This window comes from Pleuronectes platessa, chromosome 9 (genome assembly GCF_947347685.1).
Source record: "Pleuronectes platessa chromosome 9, fPlePla1.1, whole genome shotgun sequence".
NCBI lineage: Eukaryota > Metazoa > Chordata > Actinopteri > Pleuronectiformes > Pleuronectidae > Pleuronectes > Pleuronectes platessa.
The window spans coordinates 7,254,545-7,275,269 of NC_070634.1; the positions used below are offsets into that span (position 1 = coordinate 7,254,545).

Below are 20,725 nucleotides of genomic sequence, written 5' to 3' on the forward strand. Positions count from 1 at the left end.
GGATTAACACTCAGACTCTCCTGTAGCAGACCATAAACAGATTAGTTGAGCCCAAGTCAGGGCCTGGCTGCACCATCTGTACCCAGCTCTGGGTGGTGAAGGGGACATGGGGGAGGAGTGTGAGCAGATGTTCTAGTGGAGCTGTAGGTCAGTGTGACAGTGCAGCTGAGGGACTTTAATGTAAAGACATGAGGGACGTAGGGGCAGTGTAGGCGGCCGAAGTGAGAGACGCTGACTGATTTCAAGTCTCGCTGATCCCTCAGAGTTCAAACAGCGCCATTCTGTCATGGCTCTAGGATGTTGTCTCATATCCACATCCCGAGGTACTGTATAATTTACAGAGGCTTTAATTGAGCTGCATGTGCCTCCCATCTCTCTCTGCTCTTCATGCACTTATTCGCAACTTCAGCGGTTAGACGAACATGCCCGCACTTTGTTTGAGCGTTGTCTCAAGATGTAAGAGATGATGAGATGAAAGGGTTCAGCTTCTCCTCCGCTGGTTTCGAAGGCATTTGGTTGAATGTTTTTGGTTGGTTGGTTTAACCTGTGTTGTAGAGTGAAAATAATCAAACTGTGGAGAAGGCCTGTGTGCATGAAACAGAGCTGTTGCTACACTTTAAGAGAAAACTTTTTTGCTTTAATAAAAACCCTTTCAGAGCCAAAGCTATGATTTGTGTACCTGACAATAATCGTTCCCACACACACAGTTTATTTTGCACGGTTTAGACTTACCTGTCTCCCTGTTGCACGAAGTCCAGAAGGAAATGTTCATATCTAAGTGTGACCTAATAACTGACGTCTGTGGCGAAGCTTTCCCAGACCACGAGCAAATTGTAGGTGTGTGAGAGTGTGAGTGTGGGTGTCAGGGGGTTTGGCTTGGCTCCTGTCTGGGCCAATATCTAGTAAATTACAAGGCAGAGACAGTCTGAAGATACAAGCTTTCATCCACCTCCTCCTCCTGGCCTGCAGGGCTGCTGGCAGGGCTGAGAGCGGTGAGGTTATTGGGGGATGATCCCGCCGCAGATGAAGATGAGGAGGAGGGGGAGGGGGAGGAGGAGGAGTGATTGATAGGCTGTGTCGGAGGATGCAGATATAAGATGCCTGACCAATAGAGTTCTCGGGATGATTCATAGTAAAGTAAGCGATGAAGAAGGTGAATAGACACCTCCCTCAAAAGAAAGTTCCAGACGACCAGAATGTTTTTCCCAAATCTCTTGTTTTTCTTCTCACCTGAAGCCATGTGGCTCATTTGTCTCCAGCAGTCACATTGCAGATCACACGGCCCGGCTGTGAAAGAAAGAGAAAGCTGCCGAGAGTTCAATGAGATGACTGAGGGCCGATGTGTTTTCTTTGGCCTCATTTGGAGCGAACAGCTGACCACCGCTCTTCCATTAAAGGGTTTCCCCATATGTACTGCTGGGTCCATGAAAACATCTTTAAAGGGCCTTTGTGCATGAATGCTTTGTTGCACAATCACAGACTTACGCCACTAAAAGTCTGAGATTTCACTGAGCAAGGTGAAAGGAAGTACTGAAGTGGTTTTTTGGGCCGGGGGGAAGCTATAAACCGGCGAAAGAAAAAGAGGAGTGGAGCCGGGCACAGAAAAGAAAGCACGGTCTGTGTCCCAGTTGTTGTTGTCAGATGGGTTTTTAGTTTGCTGGAGACCTTGAGGGTGTCACAGCAGGGCCAACAGTTCATCTCTCAGTAGGGAGGCAGGGAGGGGCGCGGCTGACAAACACTGTCCCGACGATCACATCACCACTGACTCACCAAGTTTTCACTAAAATACACAACAGATATGCATCCTAATTTGTCGTACTCTCTCAGATATGAAATATTAGGGGGGCCGATTGCCACAAACTATATGTGATACGCACATCGACTGATGATGAATTAAAGATGACAACCCAATAAATGAAATAAACAGATGTAGAGGCTTCCATACAGGACATAAGGGCTTACGGGTGTGAATGATACACTATGACATCCACAGTGAACACATCTCAACCCAACTGAGCTCCTGGTGTGTTTTTTTCCAAGCTGATATAGGGAGGCAAAGAAAAACTAGAGAAACAAGGCCCAGCAGTCCCCTTATGAAACCACATTTAAATTCACAAACTTTTATTTGGATATGCACCTAATTTAAAAAAAAATCATAAATATCAGTCCCCTCAACATGCTGACTTTTCCATAACATTTGTTTGGGGAGAAATCACCGAACATGTTGACTCACAATGTTAAAGAATGTGAAAAAATGATGATGCCCCACCCCTCCACAAAATGTCATTAATATCGACTGAGTAGTTTTTGAATAATCCTGTTGACAAACAAACATATAACGTCCTTGGTGGAGATATAAAAATAGATGAATTAAAATAACACACACACCCGAAAAAACACTGCATAGTTGGAATCATAATCCACGATCAGCTGCCACCAGGATCCACGATCATAATTGTAGCGTATTGAGGGAATTTTGCTTATTTTGAAAAGGTTCATAAGAACATTGATACCACACTCATATGTATTAATGATGAAGCTGGCTGCCTGAAGCAAGGCAAATGCATGATGTACCAGCACCTCTTAAGCTCGCTGACAAGAAAAGCAGGGCTACTCCCCAAATGTTAATCCGCTCCTTGATGAGTTCACCCCCAGAATCTACTGCTGAGGAGAAGACACTGCACAGAGCTCGTTTCAGGTCAGCGGGGTCACAGCAGGGCGCCTTCAGATCACTCTGGGGTGTTTTATGGGAAACGTCAAATTGAACAAATGGCCTCATGGGGATTGCATGCATGTTGCCTGGAAAAGGACCAGTCAGAGAGCGCACAGAAGTCCTGCTGCTAAACAAATCACCATGCAACATGTGCAGCAGACTGAGCTTCTCTTCCTAACCTTTTGGTAGCTGCGATCAACAGATGAACTGTGTCTTTTCTGAGTGAAAGAGAATGAAGGTAGCTCCTGGCCGGACTACAAAGCAAACTTTGGAGCACTTTTCAGCCAAATCTGCCTCTCAGCATACATCTGGGGGGCAGTTCAGATAGACCGTGCGTCAGATAAGCTGCCAGGTCATTCACAATCCTACAAAAGTCAGCCAGGTACGAGAAGACTGGCAGATGTGTTTGTCGGTCAAAATCTGGGCTCAACGGTTTCTTAGAATATTCCTGAGACTCTCCTACACATGTGTAAAACGCTCTTTCAAACAATAAGTCTTAATTATCTGAATGGCTGACTGTTGGACTGATGCTGCCGTATTACATCAGATATTCTGACTTTGATCCATCTCTTGGACTTTTAGTTAATGGATACAAGAGTTACAGTTCAGTTTGCAAGAGAGAAAGGATGCATATGATTTTTCTAGTTTCAGGATGAGGGGAGGACAAACACTATCACCGTTTTCAGACATGAGCTCTGTTCCATCGGTGTGTGTGTCACATGCTCATTCGGACATTCTCTGGAGTTTTTGCAAGGCGTTTGGCACGAGTAAGTCCGGAGCCTCTCCCCTCCATGGAATTTCAAGGGTTATCCAGAGTTTAGTGGAAGCAAATCTACTCTTTCATTCATTACGGTATAAATCACTCACCTTTCCATTTCAAGCCATCCCCACCCAGACAAACAAGCTACAGCGTAAAAACTAAACAGCTCCTTTTAAACTCAAACCTTTCCTCCTCTTCCAGCCTCTGTGTGAATCATGTGTAACCTGAGAGCTGAGCGTCTCTCCCTCTGCGTAACCTAAGGAGATTGGGGGGGGGGGCAGTGACATTAGTACAGGCACTGGTCAATGTTTAGAAAATGAAAGTCACCGTATCAGGTTGCATTGATACCTTCTGTTTAGCAGCAGGTTCTAGCATTGCACTAGTAAGCAGGCTAACACTGGACCTCATGCTTTCTCTTTCGCATTCTCAGATCTTAATATGAGGCAGAGCTTTATGTGCTCATTTCAACCCAAAACAGTTTTGAACATTCAGCCACTCTCACGGCACCACACTGTCGCCATCATGGAAAGCCCATTATTCTATTTTTCTGAGACTGCAGAGTTCACCTTAATGATGTTAACCGGTGTACGACCACAAAAATGCCAGAGTGGAAGCTTTTCTCACCAGTGCCCGTGGAGCTCAGCAGGCTGCCCCATGTAACGAAAGCATGTTGCTTTTCCATTGTAAACCAGAGGGTGAACATTGTTTACTGTAGATCCAGTGACATGCCATTCTTCATTATCAAGAACAATATTTGAACAGGTTAATTCCATGATATTGGCAGTGAGCTTGAAGTCAACTCACACGTGTTTGCTGTTTTTCATTTTCTTTCTGTTATTTACTGTCTGTCCTGCTCTGTGTCTCTGTCTGGCAGCGGTGTCCAACCTGGATGTGGAGAGTAAGCTGACGACACATTACCAAGCTCCGTGGCACCAGCAGAGGAACATTTTCCACCACTCCACGCGGCCAGTATGTGTAGAAGAGCTCCACAGGCAAGCCAACCTCAGCCTGTGGGCCCTGCACCGAGGTGAGACCCCCAGCACCTTGTCACAGAAGAGCTCTGAAGTTTACTCTGTATCATTCACAATCAAGGGCACCTCTACATTTGTAATTCTTAATTCCACTCAATGACATTTTCTCTTCCTTTGTGTCTTCTATTATCAAAACACAACATGTGCTTCCCACCATAAACTCCAACATCTTATCATAGATAGAGTATACTATAATTTTTGTGTTGCTCTGTCCTCTAGTGGACATAGCTTGTATTTGCACCCCGGATGGAAGCTGAGTGGTCTTAGATGACACATATATCAAATGTGCTTTTGCAGGGGTGGATATATTAATAAAAACACCTGTGCAGTCAATCATATGTGGTAATAGTTTGTGTGTTTTTTGTTGATTTGCTTTTCATGAGTTTGTCAATACCCACACATTGACAAATTATAAATTATAATAATACAAACTTTATTTGTAACTTAATAATAATCTATTATAACACTGTTAACTAGACATATAATACACTTACTTCTCTACCTACTTCATCTTGAACAATAAAAGCTTGACAATTACAGTATTCATAGCTGACCTATTCTACTTGCTTAGTATTGTGACCACTAGAGTGTTCGTAAATGTGTTTATGTTTGCTGATTGAGATCTTTGTTCAAGGTTTTTGGTTAAAATGTAAAATATCATACCTCAAATACGTATATGTACATCATTGTAGGAATCTTTGCCAATTTCTTTTTTTGTATACATCAATCAGTCTATAATGGTATTAGAAATTATTTAAACTCTCTAATATCGGTATCAGCATCCGCCCCTAAATATCTCTATTAGCCAGGCCATAGTGTCCACCCCTTTCATTTCTGGCCTGGGTTCCCATGTTTTCCCAATCTGTAGATAATTTACCATTTAGTTTTAAGACAGATCTTGGAACCAGTTCCAACCAAAGAGCATTGGAAAAGTTACACACGTCATGTTGTCAGAGTTTCACATGATCCTATTGTCACAGATTACCAGAGCAGACGATCGGGCAGCAGGGAGCGGAGGGTCACCATCTCCATCTCAGCCGTGCCCCCGATGCCCAGGATCCCTTCCCCTCACATCATCAAGAGACAAGAGAGAAGTGGCACGAATTCAACCACGGTGAGATGAACGAGACATTTTGTGCTTTTTTTAAACTTAAAGGAAGTCAGGAAGCTATTTAATTTAATTATATTTCAATATTTTACATTTATTCTCCTATAATTCAGTTTTTATTTTTGCTGAACAAGCATGTAGCTGCATTCACATGTAAGTGGAGAGAATATCTTCAGCGTTTTTTAAATGGTTTGTTCCTTTTGTTTTTTAGATGAGATTTTATTTGATGAGGATAAATGACATTCTTACTATATATGCACAGACGTATGTATTGAAGGAAAATTCACATTTCTTCCCACACAAGCAGCCACAAGATACAGCTACACAGTTAGCACAAACACGGGTAAAGAACTGTTTCATGTTGTGTGTGCAGAGCACGGTTGTTAAAGGTTCACATTACAGCGCTGGGTTTTTATTTACTGTTCATCAACATGCACCAGCGGTTACAAAGGAAGTTTTTTAAAACCCAAATCATCAAAATAATGTCAGTCCACGTGCTCCTCTTCACAGATTTTGTTGTTGCTTTGTTTTTTGTTGAAGTATTTGTTCATGTCATAAACCTCCATGTTGATTTCTGTCATGTGTGTTTTTGTTGTCCTTTTTTTATTTTGCCGTGTAATTCAGTTTGAATCCATCCGCTCCTCCTCCCCTACCGAATGTTGTCACTTCTCTCCCTGGAGCAGAAAGGTATTGGTCCCTCCCTCCCTCCCTTGTGGCTCCTCCTCCTCTAACACCTTATTTCACAACTCCTCTACCTGTTGTTTTACTCTGTCTAATTTACATAACAAATCTCTTCCTCAATGCATGCCCGCTGAGTATCTACCCAGTTTGTAAAATGGGGGTACAAGTTTGCTGTGAAACTCTAACTGTCCATGGCTACACGTCACACATTTACATGCTCAGACAGTTGTTGTCGAGATCCCTGTAACAGTTTGCAGTATGTGCGGAATGTGTGCGAGGGCCACAGTCACAGCCTGGCAGCCTGGGTTTCTCTAATGATAGGGTTGACTTCTCGAAGCTTGTGCCTGTGATTACCCATGATTCCTCTGTGCTGCGGTTTCTGCAGTGCACACATCCCTGAAAAGAGCTGACAGCCTCCTGCTTTTTTTCTCCGTGCTCACCAAATATATCATGTTTGATGACCGCTGTGAGACAGAAATTACGTTATGGACGGCGCCAAACACTGCCCCTCCTTTTTTCTCTCCTTCTCATGCAGTATGTGTCCACTATTCCTGCCTGTCCGAGATCGTCTCTTTCTTTCTTTCACTCCATCGTCTCACTCATCCTGCCCCCTCTGAAACACTCCAAAAACCGCCTTTCTGTCCTTGAAACAAATCAGCTGTAAATGGTCTGCCCTTTGATTTCTCTTTTTTTCTATTAGTTGGAAGAAGTTTCCAAGGAAACTGGTTTCTTTTGTGGCCGGGGTTTTTGTCGGGGTCTCATTGGTCTGCTGGGAACAGAGAGCACAAAGGCTCAAGAACTGGCTTTAAATGGGGGTGGGAGGTTGTCGGTTTGTGGAGGTGGGAACCAGTTGAGCCTGAGAATCTTTCCCAGTTTCACATGTGCCTCTTTGTAGGAATCTCAAGGTAAGACTTTAATAGACTTAATTCATTTAGCATGAAGGTAGAAGTTGCAGGGGATCTCCTGTATTTATGCTGGGGAGCCTGAGGAGGCCCATGGAAAAAAGGCTGTGGAGTCGTCAGAGGGGAGGACTGTGCTGTGATTGATACTGACGCTCAGAGGAATGCTGCTGTGAAGTATTTCCACTCAAATATTTTGGTGAAACACACATAGGTGCCAGAGATTGACGGAGCATGAGCTAAGAGTTTCCAAAGCAGCATGTCGTGACTGGAAATGACTGTTTGTCACATTTCTGTCCTTTGTTGTTGAGTAAATGAGACATCGCTCTCACACAAAGCAGAATTAATGTTAAACATGTGTTGTAGAGTTTTTACCAAACCTTTTATTAGTCTGATGTGTTTGTAAGCTTGAATACAGTCAGGTGTAACAGCATCTTCTGATTTGAACGTGTTTCAATTTCTCAATGTCTGTTTTTCAATTTGCATGAAACCTGACTCTTGTTCTTTTTGTTCTCTCCCTCTAAAGCATGCTTTTTTTATTCTCACTACTTCTGCCCTTCAACATGAAACTCAGCTGATGGAAGGGCATGTTCATTGATTTCCCTCTGCTCAGACAGTTAGCAGTCTTTGCTGCAGATTAATGTCAAACTAATCCTTACATCGAGCCTCCAGCCCTTTCCCAGACAAACACTTTTCACAGCACCAGTCAAATCCCTGACTTTAATCACTGCACTCTACACATTTCCCTCTCTGAAGTTGAGTTTGATCTTTATTTTGTTTTTAACTCTGCTGTTCCATTTCTCATGCAATGCCAGCTAACCTTCACACCCTAACAATGCAAATATCCATCTGTTGCAGGCTGCGCCCTCTGACCCTGACACTGATGGGGTGGCTCTAGGTCACCGGTCTAAGTTTCCCATCCTTAACATCCCCTCCACCCTGGACAAGCAGACTAACTGGTCTGAAGCCTTGCCGCTGCCTACCCCAGAGGAGCGAATGAAAAGCAATTCCCACGTCATCACCTCATGTGTCATCCCCATTAATGTGACTGGTAAATTGAAAGCACTTTATGTTTTGTGTCTGACGTAGAGTCATCTACAGCTCCCCTGCAGATATGCTACCTTTTAAACTCTTCTGTCGCTTCTCTTAAAGGAATAGTTTTACATGCTGGGGAACAAATAGCTTAGATGAGAAAATTCATAGCTGTCCCATGTGTGTCTGGTAAAAGTCAAAGCTACAGCCAGCTGAAAGCTTAGCAGAAAAAGTGGAAACAGCTCGCCATGGTCTTTTGTCCGAAGTTTTAAAAAGTTTAAAAAATATATATATATATATATATTTTTTTTTAATACTTGATTAATCCATTAAAAAGTATAACAAATAATTCACATAGTATCTGACATTAAACCACAACTGGTCATTTTTACATTAGATTTTGTGACCTTGGACATGTTAACTGTTTCCACCTGCTTCCTTCTAAATGCTATGCTAAGATGAGCTAGTAATCACCCGTCTCTAGTCTTAAGGCACAAATTCACAAGAAAAGCATTAATCTGTCATTGAAAAATATCTCAACTTAAAATGATGAACCTGCTAAACACAATAACACATTAAACCTTATTTATTCCACAGAGTCAACAAACAATATATAGCATGTTGATTATTTAGCATTTGAGGTGCCGGTAGGTGTATGTATGAACATTCAACACAGCAGAGCCTCTATTAACAGTCTTCATGCTATAAGCTGGTCATGTTCATCATCCACCTTTAATTCAAATAATTCTGTAATTCCTATTTACTGTTATTAAATATACATGATACAGATTCTCAGATATTTTGGCACCGTGCTATCACTCCTCATTTAGCTCAATAATTACTAGGCAATGTTTATTTTCCCTGCATTACAAAACGCATATTAAATACAAATAAAAAGATTCTCAAGGAATCTGTAAATTCTGCTCTTAATTAATAAATGTCACCATCATCGGCCTTGATTTTGCTGCAGAGAATCACTGTGAATGTGCAAGTCATGCTTCGAGCCCTGTTCACTGTCTTTCTAATGCTCTGACCCTTTGTGCCTGTGCAAAGAGCAAGTAGCTGCGACATGAATGCTAATGAGCTCTGTCCAATAAGTTGAAAAGATCTGCCTTGTGTTACTTAATCGCATCCGCATTGACTCAGAGAAGAGTTATACACGGACACGCACTGAGCCAGAGACAGTTTAGGATTAAAAATGCACATCGTAAGCAAAGTCGAGCAATTGCTATGGTGCTGAAAAGCCTGACCTGCCATCACATGACAGTCATTACGTATGGGGAGGGAGAGGCTGGAAGACGAGGAGGAAACACAACACAGACACAGGATTTTCTCTTTAGTAAACACATCCACATGTTGACATGTTTTCGGTAAGGGTCAAATACATTTCTTTTTATTTCTTTAGTTTACATATAATCTGACATTTGAGGTGTTACACCAAGTAGGTAAAACTCCTCTTTCTTACTCCAGGCACCAACTTTCTGTCTTAGAGCTCCATCAGGTTGCTGAACTCCACTCCTCACTGTGACCGTTGTATCAGATCTTTTTTTTACGGAGACAGCGTGAGAGTTAAAGAAGGAATCGCTGCAGTTGCCGCTAAACAAAGATTCCTCAGATGTCGTGTCTCCGTTGCAGGGGTTGTCTTTGACAGAGATGCTAGTGTGCGCTGCTCGCTCGTTCACTCCCAGTCGTTGCTTCAGAGAAGAAGGAAGCTGCGGAGACGGAGGACTGTCGCTGGCATTCCCAGACAGGTGCAGCAAGATTTGGGTAAGTTACTTCATCCAACTCTGCTTCAGAAACACACCTGATATGTGAAGCTTTTGTGATAAAGGTAATGTTTGTGTAATTTACTGTAATGTCAGACATAATGTATGGTTCAGTGTTGAGGGTCTAAATCTCATGTGGTGGCATTGGTTCATTTTAAAGGCAATTGGTGCTATAAGTAATATAAAGTGTTTCAGTGCTATTGTGTGTTATTATCTAAGCCCTATCAGTATATTGTTTAAGACAATCTGACAGAGCAGCTATATTATGTCAACATAAATATGAAAGACATCAACCAGTGACTGCAGGAATATTTTTAGTCTGTTTAAAGGTATTTTGGGGCATTTCATGCTTTTATTAGACACTTGATAGTCGTGAGATGACAAGAAGTGAGGACAGAGAGAGAATGTCATGTAAAATAATCTTGCGATTCATGATCATTCATTAAACATTTTGAAAAATAAAGATTTTCATGAATAAAAATCAATAAAATGATCAAATCTAAGTCTTAAACTGGAGTTCTTTCCAGAGTTCCGTTGCCTTTTCTAATGTTTTTCATCCACTTTGACTCCCAGACTCTGATGACTCTCCAAGTTCTAGAGAGCGGACAGTGATCGTTCATGTCAGTCCAAACATCACTCCCTCTAATGAGGAGCTGGACAGCCATTTCAGCACGAGAGACTCAGGTTGCCAAACTGAAGACTTTCTGATCTCTGGAGCCCCGTCTCGCAGGAGGATCAGGGCCCAAAGAGTCCAGGGAGTCTCCCTCTCCCTCTCTTACTCTGCAGGCAACATCACCTCCTTGCCCGACAGAGCTGACGCCATGTTCACTGCCTCTGTGGACGCACGCCTGCGCTCAAGGAGTCTGCCTCGAGACACGAGCAGGATCATGGATAACGGGCAAAATGACAGTTATGATGAGGAGGAGCTTTGCCCCTTCGACCCAGAGAACTTCCTGCCTGTACCCAGGAAGTTGCTTCTGAAGGATGAAGAGGAGAGCACAGATGACCAGGCCATTTCTGAACACCAGTTGGGCCTCAAGTACAAGCAGCTCTCTGAGAGTCCAGAGCGCAGCTGGATGGAGAGGACCAGATCCCATCTGCCCAGGAAGACGGACATGGGCAGCTGTGAGATCTCCTCTAGTTCAGACACCTTCAGCAGCCCTGTCCATTCCGGCTCTGCTGCAGGGGTGCTGGCAGGCCAGATGGACCACAAGGAGGACCACCAGTCTTCTAGCGGAAACTGGAGCGGGAGCAGCTCCACCTGCCCCTCACAAACCTCAGAGACTATCCAACCTGCAGCCTCTCCACCACTGACCAGCTCCTCACACTGCGACTCCGAACTCTCCCTAAACGCCGCCACTCACAACAATGACGACCCAACCGGCTTCATGCTGGACCACTACCAGGGCATCAGGACCCAGCGGACGGGCTCCTTCTCCTCCACAGCGATGGACATATTAGAGGAAGCAGGGGTCAGCACTCCCATCGAGCAGGAGTGGAGTTACCCCCACCCCGAGATTGAGCGCCCCCAGGATTTCAGCCCCGAGCCAAACAGAGAAGCAGAGAGCAGCCTAGGCTGCCCAAGCTACACCAGCATGGTCACCTGCGAGAGCAGCTACTCTGACAAACCGCCATCAGAGAAGGCAGACAATGTGTCCCACTATTCTGTGGACAGTGAAGGGTACTACACCTCCTTGCACTTTGACTGTGGAATGAAAGGTAGCAAAAGCTTTACTTATAACTATGGCGCCTCTGGCTCCGACTGTGGCCTGTCTGACATAAGTGGTCACATGTCGCTGTCGAGACGCTGCCTCTCTTTAAGAAAGCCTAAGGCGAAGCCATCTCCACCGAAGAGGAGTTCATCCTTAAGGAAAATATGCAGTGATGGCAATATCCATGACACGAAGGAACCAAAGATTACATGTGGGCAGCAACGTCCACTGTCTTCCAAGGAGAGGAGACTGCAGCTAGCTTTGTGCGGCTCTCCGGGTCTTATAGAAAACTCCTCACGGTCCAGAGAGCCCCTTGTGGTCTGGGGGGTGGAGGACCCAGTCGATCTACCCGACCTAGGTGCTTTTAGCTCCACAGATGCACATTCGTTCAAGGATGACGGGGTCGTTCAGTCAGATTATGCAGATCTGTGGATGCTGAATGATTTAAAATCCAGCGATCCTTACCGATCTTTGTCAAACTCAAGCACAGCTACAGGTACGACTGTTATCGAGTGCATGAAGTCGCAGGAGAGCTCAGAGTCACAGACATCCCAGTCTGGATCCAGAGCCACCACTCCCTCACTGCCGTCAGTCGAGGGTGAGTTTAAGCTGTCCTCTCCAGAGAGGTTAGCAGGCCTGGCCAGCCCATCCAGCGGCTACTCTAGTCAGTCAGAGACCCCCACCTCTTCATTCCCCTCCACCTTCTTTCCCGGGCCACTGTCACCACCCAGTGGTAAGAGGAAGCCTAAAGTCCCTGAAAGGAAGTCTTCCCTTCCTTCCTTGTCCCTGCAGTCGCTCTCCTGCAGGGATGGAGCCAACTCGAAGAAAGACCTGGAGCTGCCCATAATCCCTCCCTCCCACCTTGACCTAAGTGCCCTTCAGGGTGTCAACAAGGCCTTGGCTTACAGGACACAGATTCAAATCCTTCAGCAAAACAAACACAAAGCTGCTGCAGCACCCACTTACTCAGAGGTGTTCAACACCCGGCCCCTGTCCATCACACCCACCGTGCTGCACTCAGTGCAGCTCCGCTCCTTCAATAAAGACACAGAGGAAAGTCATGAGGACAGAACAACTTTCAAACTGAAGTGTCCGACAGTGAACTTGAAAAGCACACTTTCCAGTAGTAAATCATTAGAGCTGAAGAGTCCACTGTTATACAGCTCACGTCCTCACTACACATCTTCGCAGGAGTTCTCTAAATCAATGTTTAGCTCTAATGAGGAGCTTGCATGTGGAGAAGCTGCATGTCAGAGTGAGCTGAGGACCGAGCCGGACAAAGACTCTTCTCTAGAGAGTGAGACAGCGTGCAGGCTCCAATCAGAGCCGTCAGCAGACGTCCGTGACACAACCACAAGCCAGGAAGAAGAGATGTGCAGAGAGTCGGTAGAAATACCTGTCTGCTCTGTGGACTGCAGCCCACAGTCAGAGCCCGTAGCACAACCGAGAAGTGAGCCCTCTGAAGAACAGCTGTGTTCAACTCCCTCTGTTCTGCACAGTTCACCCAGTGGATCCCACAGTCTTGATGAAGTGTCTGCTACTGACGGTCAATCTGAGTCGATTCAAGAGAGTCCAATCAGCAATGAAGATTACAAAGAGGAGGAATGTGACTCGTCAGGTGTTTCAGCAGAAAGTGCCTCCCAGGACGGGAAGGACGAGTCCACACCAGAGACAGAGGATTACTTCAATAAAGGTATTTGGTTGGGATAATGCACAGTATGAGTCGTGACATTTACCTTCATGTATAGCAGAGCGTATATCCTATTATTATCCTTCTATTTCCGTATTTCCTGGATAGTTAGGATAGGAAAACAAGAAATTGAAAATTAAAATAAAATACAATGTTGACATGATGGAAAATTGTTTCTCAAAATAAATTTGATATTGGTTAAAATAAGTTTTTTTAGATCTTATTTTATATGAAGTGTTTTTTTATAGACTCAACAACCAGGAACAAAAAATAATCCATATAAAGAAATATATATATATTGTATATATACTCCTAAGTTTCCTCTTTCTAATGGGTGAAATGCTAAAATTGGTGTTGCTAAATATACTGAATATGCAGTGTATTGAAATGTTGACTGATTTGTGTTACAGACTCCACACCCAGTGACACTGTAGTGTCGCCGCTGAGTGATGAGTCACGGCCAGAGGACGACAATGTGTTTCTGTCACCCAACAGAACTCGCACCACTGAGGACTTGTTTGCAATGATACACAGGTGAGGATTTTCAGCAGCACCTCCTTTTTGTTGGGTTTTGTGAATTCACAGAGATTCTTAATTGAGATTCTTAAATCTTCAGGTCCAAAAGGAAAGTGTTGGGTCGGAAAGACTCCACTGAGTCGGGTGCGAAGAACCGTCTTAATACTGCATCAGCAAACACACCACCCAGCAGCACCATCAGCTCCCCAGTCTCACTGGTGTCGCCCACCTCCGCCGTGACCCCACCGGGGCCGCAGAGAGTCCCTGTGCCCATCTACAGGAACGTAAAGAAGTCTAGCACCTCCAACGAGGAATTTAAACTGCTGCTGCTCAAAAAGGGCAGCCGCTCAGATTCCAGTTACCGCATGTCAGCGACAGAGATCCTCAAGAGCCCCATCGCTCCTAAATCTCCAGGAGATTCTCTGACCGATTCGCCCGGGCCGCCCGAGGACTTCTCGTCCCCCTTGCAACAACAGCAGCTTAATTCAGGGCCAGATCAGGTCTCCAGCCCCTACCCCAGAGCCTACTCTGAGGGCTTCTCTCCCAAATCCTTCCCCACATCGGCTGCCTCCAGGCAGGGCCGCCCCAGAATCCCCCCGCCCGCCAACAGCAGCCGCTACGGCATGCGCAGCAGACTGTTCTCAGCTCCCATGCAGGCCATTTCCGAGGGTGAGGCGGAGAACTCAGACGGAAGTCCTCACGATGACCGCTCATCACAGGGCTCCACGTAGAAAACAGAGTATAAATGTCAAAGGTATGAAATTATTTTTTTAGTTTAAACATCAAACAGATGGACCAGAGTGGGTAATAATATATACTAGTTGTGATGAGGATAATTTGGTTACACAGAAGGCTAGGGGAAAACCTATGCTGTTAAAAAAATCATAATTGAACTAAATATGGATGAGATTTATAGCTGTTTCCTATTTGTGTTTTTTTGTTGATATTTTAAACCTGTGTTTCGCTGTGTTCAAAAATATTTTATACATTTAGTTATTCTAAAATTTAAATAAAATGTTAGTAGAAGAACTGAGTTATTCAGCAGCTTCATTTTGTAGAAAAATATGATTTTTTAAAATTAATTACAGGTAAAACATTTCTCCAGTTGAGTTCCACTGAAAACACAAGCTGGTTAGTGTATGGCACATTGCCCAAAGCCATATATGACTCCCAGCAGACTCCCAACAAAACAAGTATATTCATGTTTGATCTGTTTTCACTCTTCTGCCGACAAAAAACTCTGAAATTTCCATATTTTATAGACATTAAAATAGACAAATATATTTAAAGAACTGTATGTATTCTATGAATACTTATGCAATTAGACACACAATTTGTACATTTTGTAACACCAGTTATACCAAAATTATTTTGATACCCACAACTGAACATCAGGACAAACACAAACAGCACAACCCATCAACTCAAAGTCCTGGGAGACATTTGAAGTAATGTGTTTAAATACTTCCCTCAGTCCCTTTTAAGAGCATGTATTAATGAAATCAATGAAATGTGATTTATTACAACATTTTAAAGTTCTAATGCAATAACGCTAGGAATTAGAGGTGAGACAGGAAACGTCAGAGCCAAGCACTAAGTTGACAATCTCTGGAGAAAAGGAGCGAGCAGGTGAAAACATAGGAGAAGAAAAAGTTATCAAAAAGTTGCAGGAGGTGAAACAGGAGAGCTTTAGGAGAAAGACAAAATGAAAAAAGATTGAAAAATGTAATAAAAAGTAATTTATGGTTTACTGACTGAATTGTTGAAGGAAGCGAGTGGAAAGTGTTCAGGAGGATCAAAAATACAAATACAGACAATGAAGCTGTTTTCAGACATGAACTCTGGAGATTGGGTCCAGACTGCGTTCACAGCAACACAGAATCCAATCACTTGGCCCCTATCACCAGAAGCTCTCTTGACATCTTCGTCTGTATCTTTGACATGTGTGAGATGTTTGTATTCTTTTAGTTTTTCATTTTTGTGTCTGTTGCGTGTAAGAAATGATATCAACACACACGCTAACTCAAAGTAAATCCTGTGAAGGAACTCCTTCTGTGTTCTCACATTGACTAATTAGGACACTATCCAGAGATTTAACTAGGGGGAAGGCAGGACAAACTGATGAGTTTGCGCTCTCACATACAGCCCCTCCGGAGAATGTCCTCGGATAATCCAGAGTTCTGTGCATGTCTGAAAGCAGCTTTCGTCACCAAGCAGCTTTGGGCCTCAGCAAGTCGAGTGTTTCAGTTAGGATGGAGGACGTAGGGTCACATTAGGAGCCAGGTTATCGTCTACGATGTAAATTATAGATCTGGAGTTGTGGCATTTGCTGCTTTTTTGTAGCAGATGTTGGTCAATTTTACTCCCAGTCAGAAGCAGAACAGTCAAATTTTCTGTGTGAACTAATATCAATATATTTATTTTTATACCCCACACAGAAAATCTCCATACACTCCCTGATATGGTTTAAAACAACCCCCCACCCCCCCAAAAAAGAAAAATTTTATGAAATCATGCAATGAATTGCTGGAATTTTAAACATATTTTATTCAATTGCTTATTTTGTTTGTAAGAGGCAAAGGAAACAATTTATTTGAGACACTGGCTTGCAGAGACAAATAAGTAGGCAACACATTAAATGTCATTAAAGATGACACACACACAGCCATAAGCTAGAAGAGAGGTTATAGCTGTAACCCTGGTACTCTGAAGCTGTTTTTGATAAATAAATAGTGTTTACTGCAGTGATCAGGAATTATGCAAAGCTGGTGGAGTCTCTGTAGCCATATGACCATGTTAGAAGACTGTTCTTCACTACTGCTGCACTGTAAGTGTCTTCATTTTGGCCTTAATAATGACACTCCGCTCTGAGGCAGTTCCATACATGTATAACAGGGTACACAGTGGGTTATGTCTGTTAACCTTCATTCCAACATTTGATTTTCTTTTCTTTGCACTGATAAAGTGATGTTTCATTGGTCTCTCGCTGTACCTGGACATATTTATAGACTTTTACACGGAGCTGTTTGACTCTTCTTTGAATTTTATCCTCACTCTGAGTTCGCTGTAGGAGTGGTGTAGATGCTTCTGCCAAAGGCTGCAACATGTACGTGTTATTGGCATCAAACCGTTTTCTTCTCATCTTGTTTACGTGGCTCAAGCGTTCTTGAAAACACAAACCAACACTAAAGGAGCATTAGTGTAACTTAAGGTACTCGATGCATTTCATGTCCAATCAACCTCTATAGTATAATGTTGTTGTTTTTGTACAAACATGTTGTAAATACAATAACTTTTGTAAGTGTCACAAAGGTTGTTTAATTGTTTCTTGTGTAAAAAAAATATGTTTTGAACGTTTACATTAATTTCAGACCTTTGTATATTTTTGAGCTTTGGAACACTTTGTCTTGTATTTATTTTTTAGTAAGCATTGTGGAAATCCCATAGTAGATCCTATCAAAGCCAACTGTGAGCACAACAGGCTGCTTAGCAAATGTGTATAAAACAGACAAATAAATGTGACTGCTTTGAAAATGAACACGTTGCTCTGTGGTGATGTGAATTATTCTCCTTTTAATTCCTATTTTACTTTAATTTTTTATTTATTTTTGTATTTAAGTACAATTCACTTTTACTTTACAAATTTCCTTCTCTGTTTTGACTTTTAACTCTCCTTCCTTTACTGCAGTCACTCCTCACTTCACAGTTTTACGAGTTTATTTACAAAAAACGTGATGACCATATAAAATGTGATTTAATGTTTTAGACACACACTAAATAAATAAAATCAAATTGGTTTTAACCTGACAAGCCATCATAGAAAATCCTGCTTAAACTTTAAGTCGCCATATTTTCACATTACACAGAATATTACACATAAAACATTTATGTACTGTAACTATTCTTATTCGTAATTGTGTATTTGTTACTTTCTTTTGAATGCATCTGCCACTGTGTGTGTCTCATACCTTCCATACAGATGAAATGTATGGCTTTTCATCTTTTTACAAATCAAAATGTCACCACATGGATTTATTATGCAGTGATGTTCTTTATTGAGGTCTCAGTTAAGTCGCCAAACCTTTAGATGGCGCCATATGTTATATCAAACCGAGATGATAGAAGGTTTTGCCTCAGGATGGTAGAATTATAAAATAGAGGAGATAAATCCAGTTAAGGACTTTGACACAGACACATGTTGAAGTTTCTAACAGAATAAGATGAAACGATGAAACACCTGCAGGGTTTTGAGAAATGCTCTATAACTCCCCCCTCAGGCTGCAGGGTCCTGTGCAGAAAGCTGGGGGCTCTCACCACAGAACTAACACTAGAGGGTGTTCTTTAGCTAAATACACATGAGGATGTCTGCTGGAAGATTTTATGCAAATTGAGTGAACATTTATAATAGACCTCTTTGTGTTCTTTCCTGTGCTTTACACAGCTAGGATTTTTTTCTCTAGCATCTCTCATGAACATGTCACTTCCTGCCGGTGTTATCTCGGGTTCATGGTCACGCTCAAACACCAAAGTCAATGTGAATTCCCTTACAGCTCTGGCTAATGTCATTGGGGCCTGCGACAGACAGAAATGCCTTGTTCTCAGTCGTTACATGTCCACTGAGCGCAGACTGTGTATGAAGAGGACAAGGAGGTAAACAAAGCTCAGGCCTGTTGGACACCCATCAAACGGCACACTGACCGTGAACCCTGACCTCAATTAACACTGGAGACTGGATGGCTTGTTCGGAGCGGTAGGTGGTGCAGGAATCTACTATTGTTGCTCTGAAGCCAAACGTACGACATGTGTGACAAGTGCAATGTGGTAATGTGTCCCAGCGGTAGAATAAATGGAAATAATGATTTATGGTCCACTCTCTGGCACCTAACCATGAGGAATTGTGTGGCCAGCTTTGATGGTGGTTAACTACAGACATGTCTTTCTCACAGTGTTTGTCTTTGGGTTGTACAGCAGCCTTTGTGTCGTTATCTGCCCCCTGGCTCCCAGACAGCGCAGCCGCTATTGTATAGGCCTTAAAAGCAAATGACGGGCCAACATGGCTTTTTATCATCGACTGGTTATGAAGAACGCGGACAAAGGTAAGTAAATACCTTCAAAAGAACACACGGCTTCTGAGCACTGCAGCTGCACACTTTTTTTTATAGTGATCAGACAAGTGAGTCCAACTTTGATGTATATAGGCAGAAGACAGTTACTTAATTTACAAATAATGATTTCCTTTTTAACTTAAATCATTTTTTATATGATATTTTCTTTTGATCATCTATCTACCTACTAATTCTGCCGAAAATCATTCATCTCACAGCTTCACACTTGGCTTGTGTATTGTTAAGGGTCTATAGTGCTGAGTCAAATTTGGTGGGATTTAGTCATGCAATATTTTCAACAATTATACAAATGGATTCAACCGATATGACCAGACACAGACATTCGTAGATGTTGCTTGAGCAGATCTCCTGTCTCTCAGTGTTCAAGCACATCAAACCTCGGTCGATTTTAAATTTTATAATTATTTTTCACCAAATGTTTTGTCTGAACATATGATAACAAGACTTTATTAAAAAAATGTTTCCAACCCTAGGCAGGGTCTTCTCCCCATCGCAATCATTATCGCAGAGTCCCTGAATGCACAGCGTGGAGTGGGGTTATAATTTGGGGTGAATGTGTCCAGTCCATATAAATGGACCAGCAGCTTAACATATAGATTCATTCAATCATTTAAGTGACATGTTTTTCTTTGTTTCACACAAAATCACCGAACTGCATCTGATCCATACAGAATAAATTGGTTCTGACAAATCATGATGCCAGTGACATGAATATCTATGGGTCGGACTTTGGTACATTATGAGAACAGAACATGAGCCTCTTTATATGAGTAACACTGACGGTGCACGGGGTGGGGGAAGGGACAGAGAAGGAGGTACCAGAGTCACCACCATGCCACCAGGGCATATTGTGGGGCTCATTACAGTGCATTAAACAGTGTCCCCTCGGAACAATGAGAGGGCCCCGGGGCCCCTGAGGCTGTGCCTGAGGCTGTAGGGGACTGATATGGAGACCCAGGGGATCCTGCTCACCAGGGTCTGTCGCTGCCACACTCTCATCTCCAGCTGCCGAACTCCTTTTCTCTCTGCCTCCGTCATCAGGACCAGTCTGTGTAGAGATAGTGTTTCAAATGAAAGAATGAAACACTGTCTTTACCTCTATGATGTGTTTTATCTCTGTACAGTTCTCCTGCCTTGTTATATTCAAATGTTACAGGAAGGTAGTGGGTACCACTATAATACTGGGGTCAACCAATCTCCACCCAGTTTGGATTTGGGCAATTTTTGCGTTGACTGTGAAATACAAATCACAATGACCAACATAAAAACAACAGCAAGTGACAAAACAAAAAAACAACATATCATAATACACAACAACAAATAACAATTCACAGCTAGGGTTATTTATTTTTTGTTATGTCTTTTTGATTTGTCGTCGTAATTTGCACTTCAGAACCATTGTAAATTCTGGACATGATATAAAATCACAAAATTTAAATAAAATGATCAAAAAACCATATTTAATAAAATTGTATGTGTTCCTCTTTTATATTTATTTATCTAAATGGTTAATACGTTGTTGTTAAATTGTTAAAGTTGTTCTTATGTTTAGAGATACAGCAGTATTTTACCTAATTGTTAAATGGAAATAATTATTTTCCATCTGTCTGTGTGAAGGGGGAGGGGTGGGGGGAGGAGGGGGAGGGGGGTGACGGAGGTGCGCGCGCAGCTCGCTCCGGAGTCAGCAGGAC

The 20,725-nt window shown here is 42.8% G+C and overlaps 1 protein-coding gene across 1 annotated transcript in view; it reads left to right on the top strand.

Moving 5' to 3' along the window:
* nhsa (Nance-Horan syndrome a (congenital cataracts and dental anomalies)) overlaps positions 1-17,446 on the top strand; it is a 60,795-nt gene extending 43,349 nt beyond the window's left edge. The window contains exons 2-9 of the mRNA XM_053431016.1: positions 4,348-4,500; positions 5,485-5,618; positions 6,237-6,299; positions 8,051-8,243; positions 9,860-9,991; positions 10,564-13,395; positions 13,803-13,926; positions 14,009-17,446. Coding sequence (XP_053286991.1) covers positions 4,348-4,500; positions 5,485-5,618; positions 6,237-6,299; positions 8,051-8,243; positions 9,860-9,991; positions 10,564-13,395; positions 13,803-13,926; positions 14,009-14,639 — 4,262 coding nt within the window. The 3' untranslated portion in view covers positions 14,640-17,446. The remainder of the gene's footprint in view (positions 1-4,347; positions 4,501-5,484; positions 5,619-6,236; positions 6,300-8,050; positions 8,244-9,859; positions 9,992-10,563; positions 13,396-13,802; positions 13,927-14,008) is intronic.
* The last annotated feature ends 3,279 nt before the right edge of the window (positions 17,447-20,725 follow it).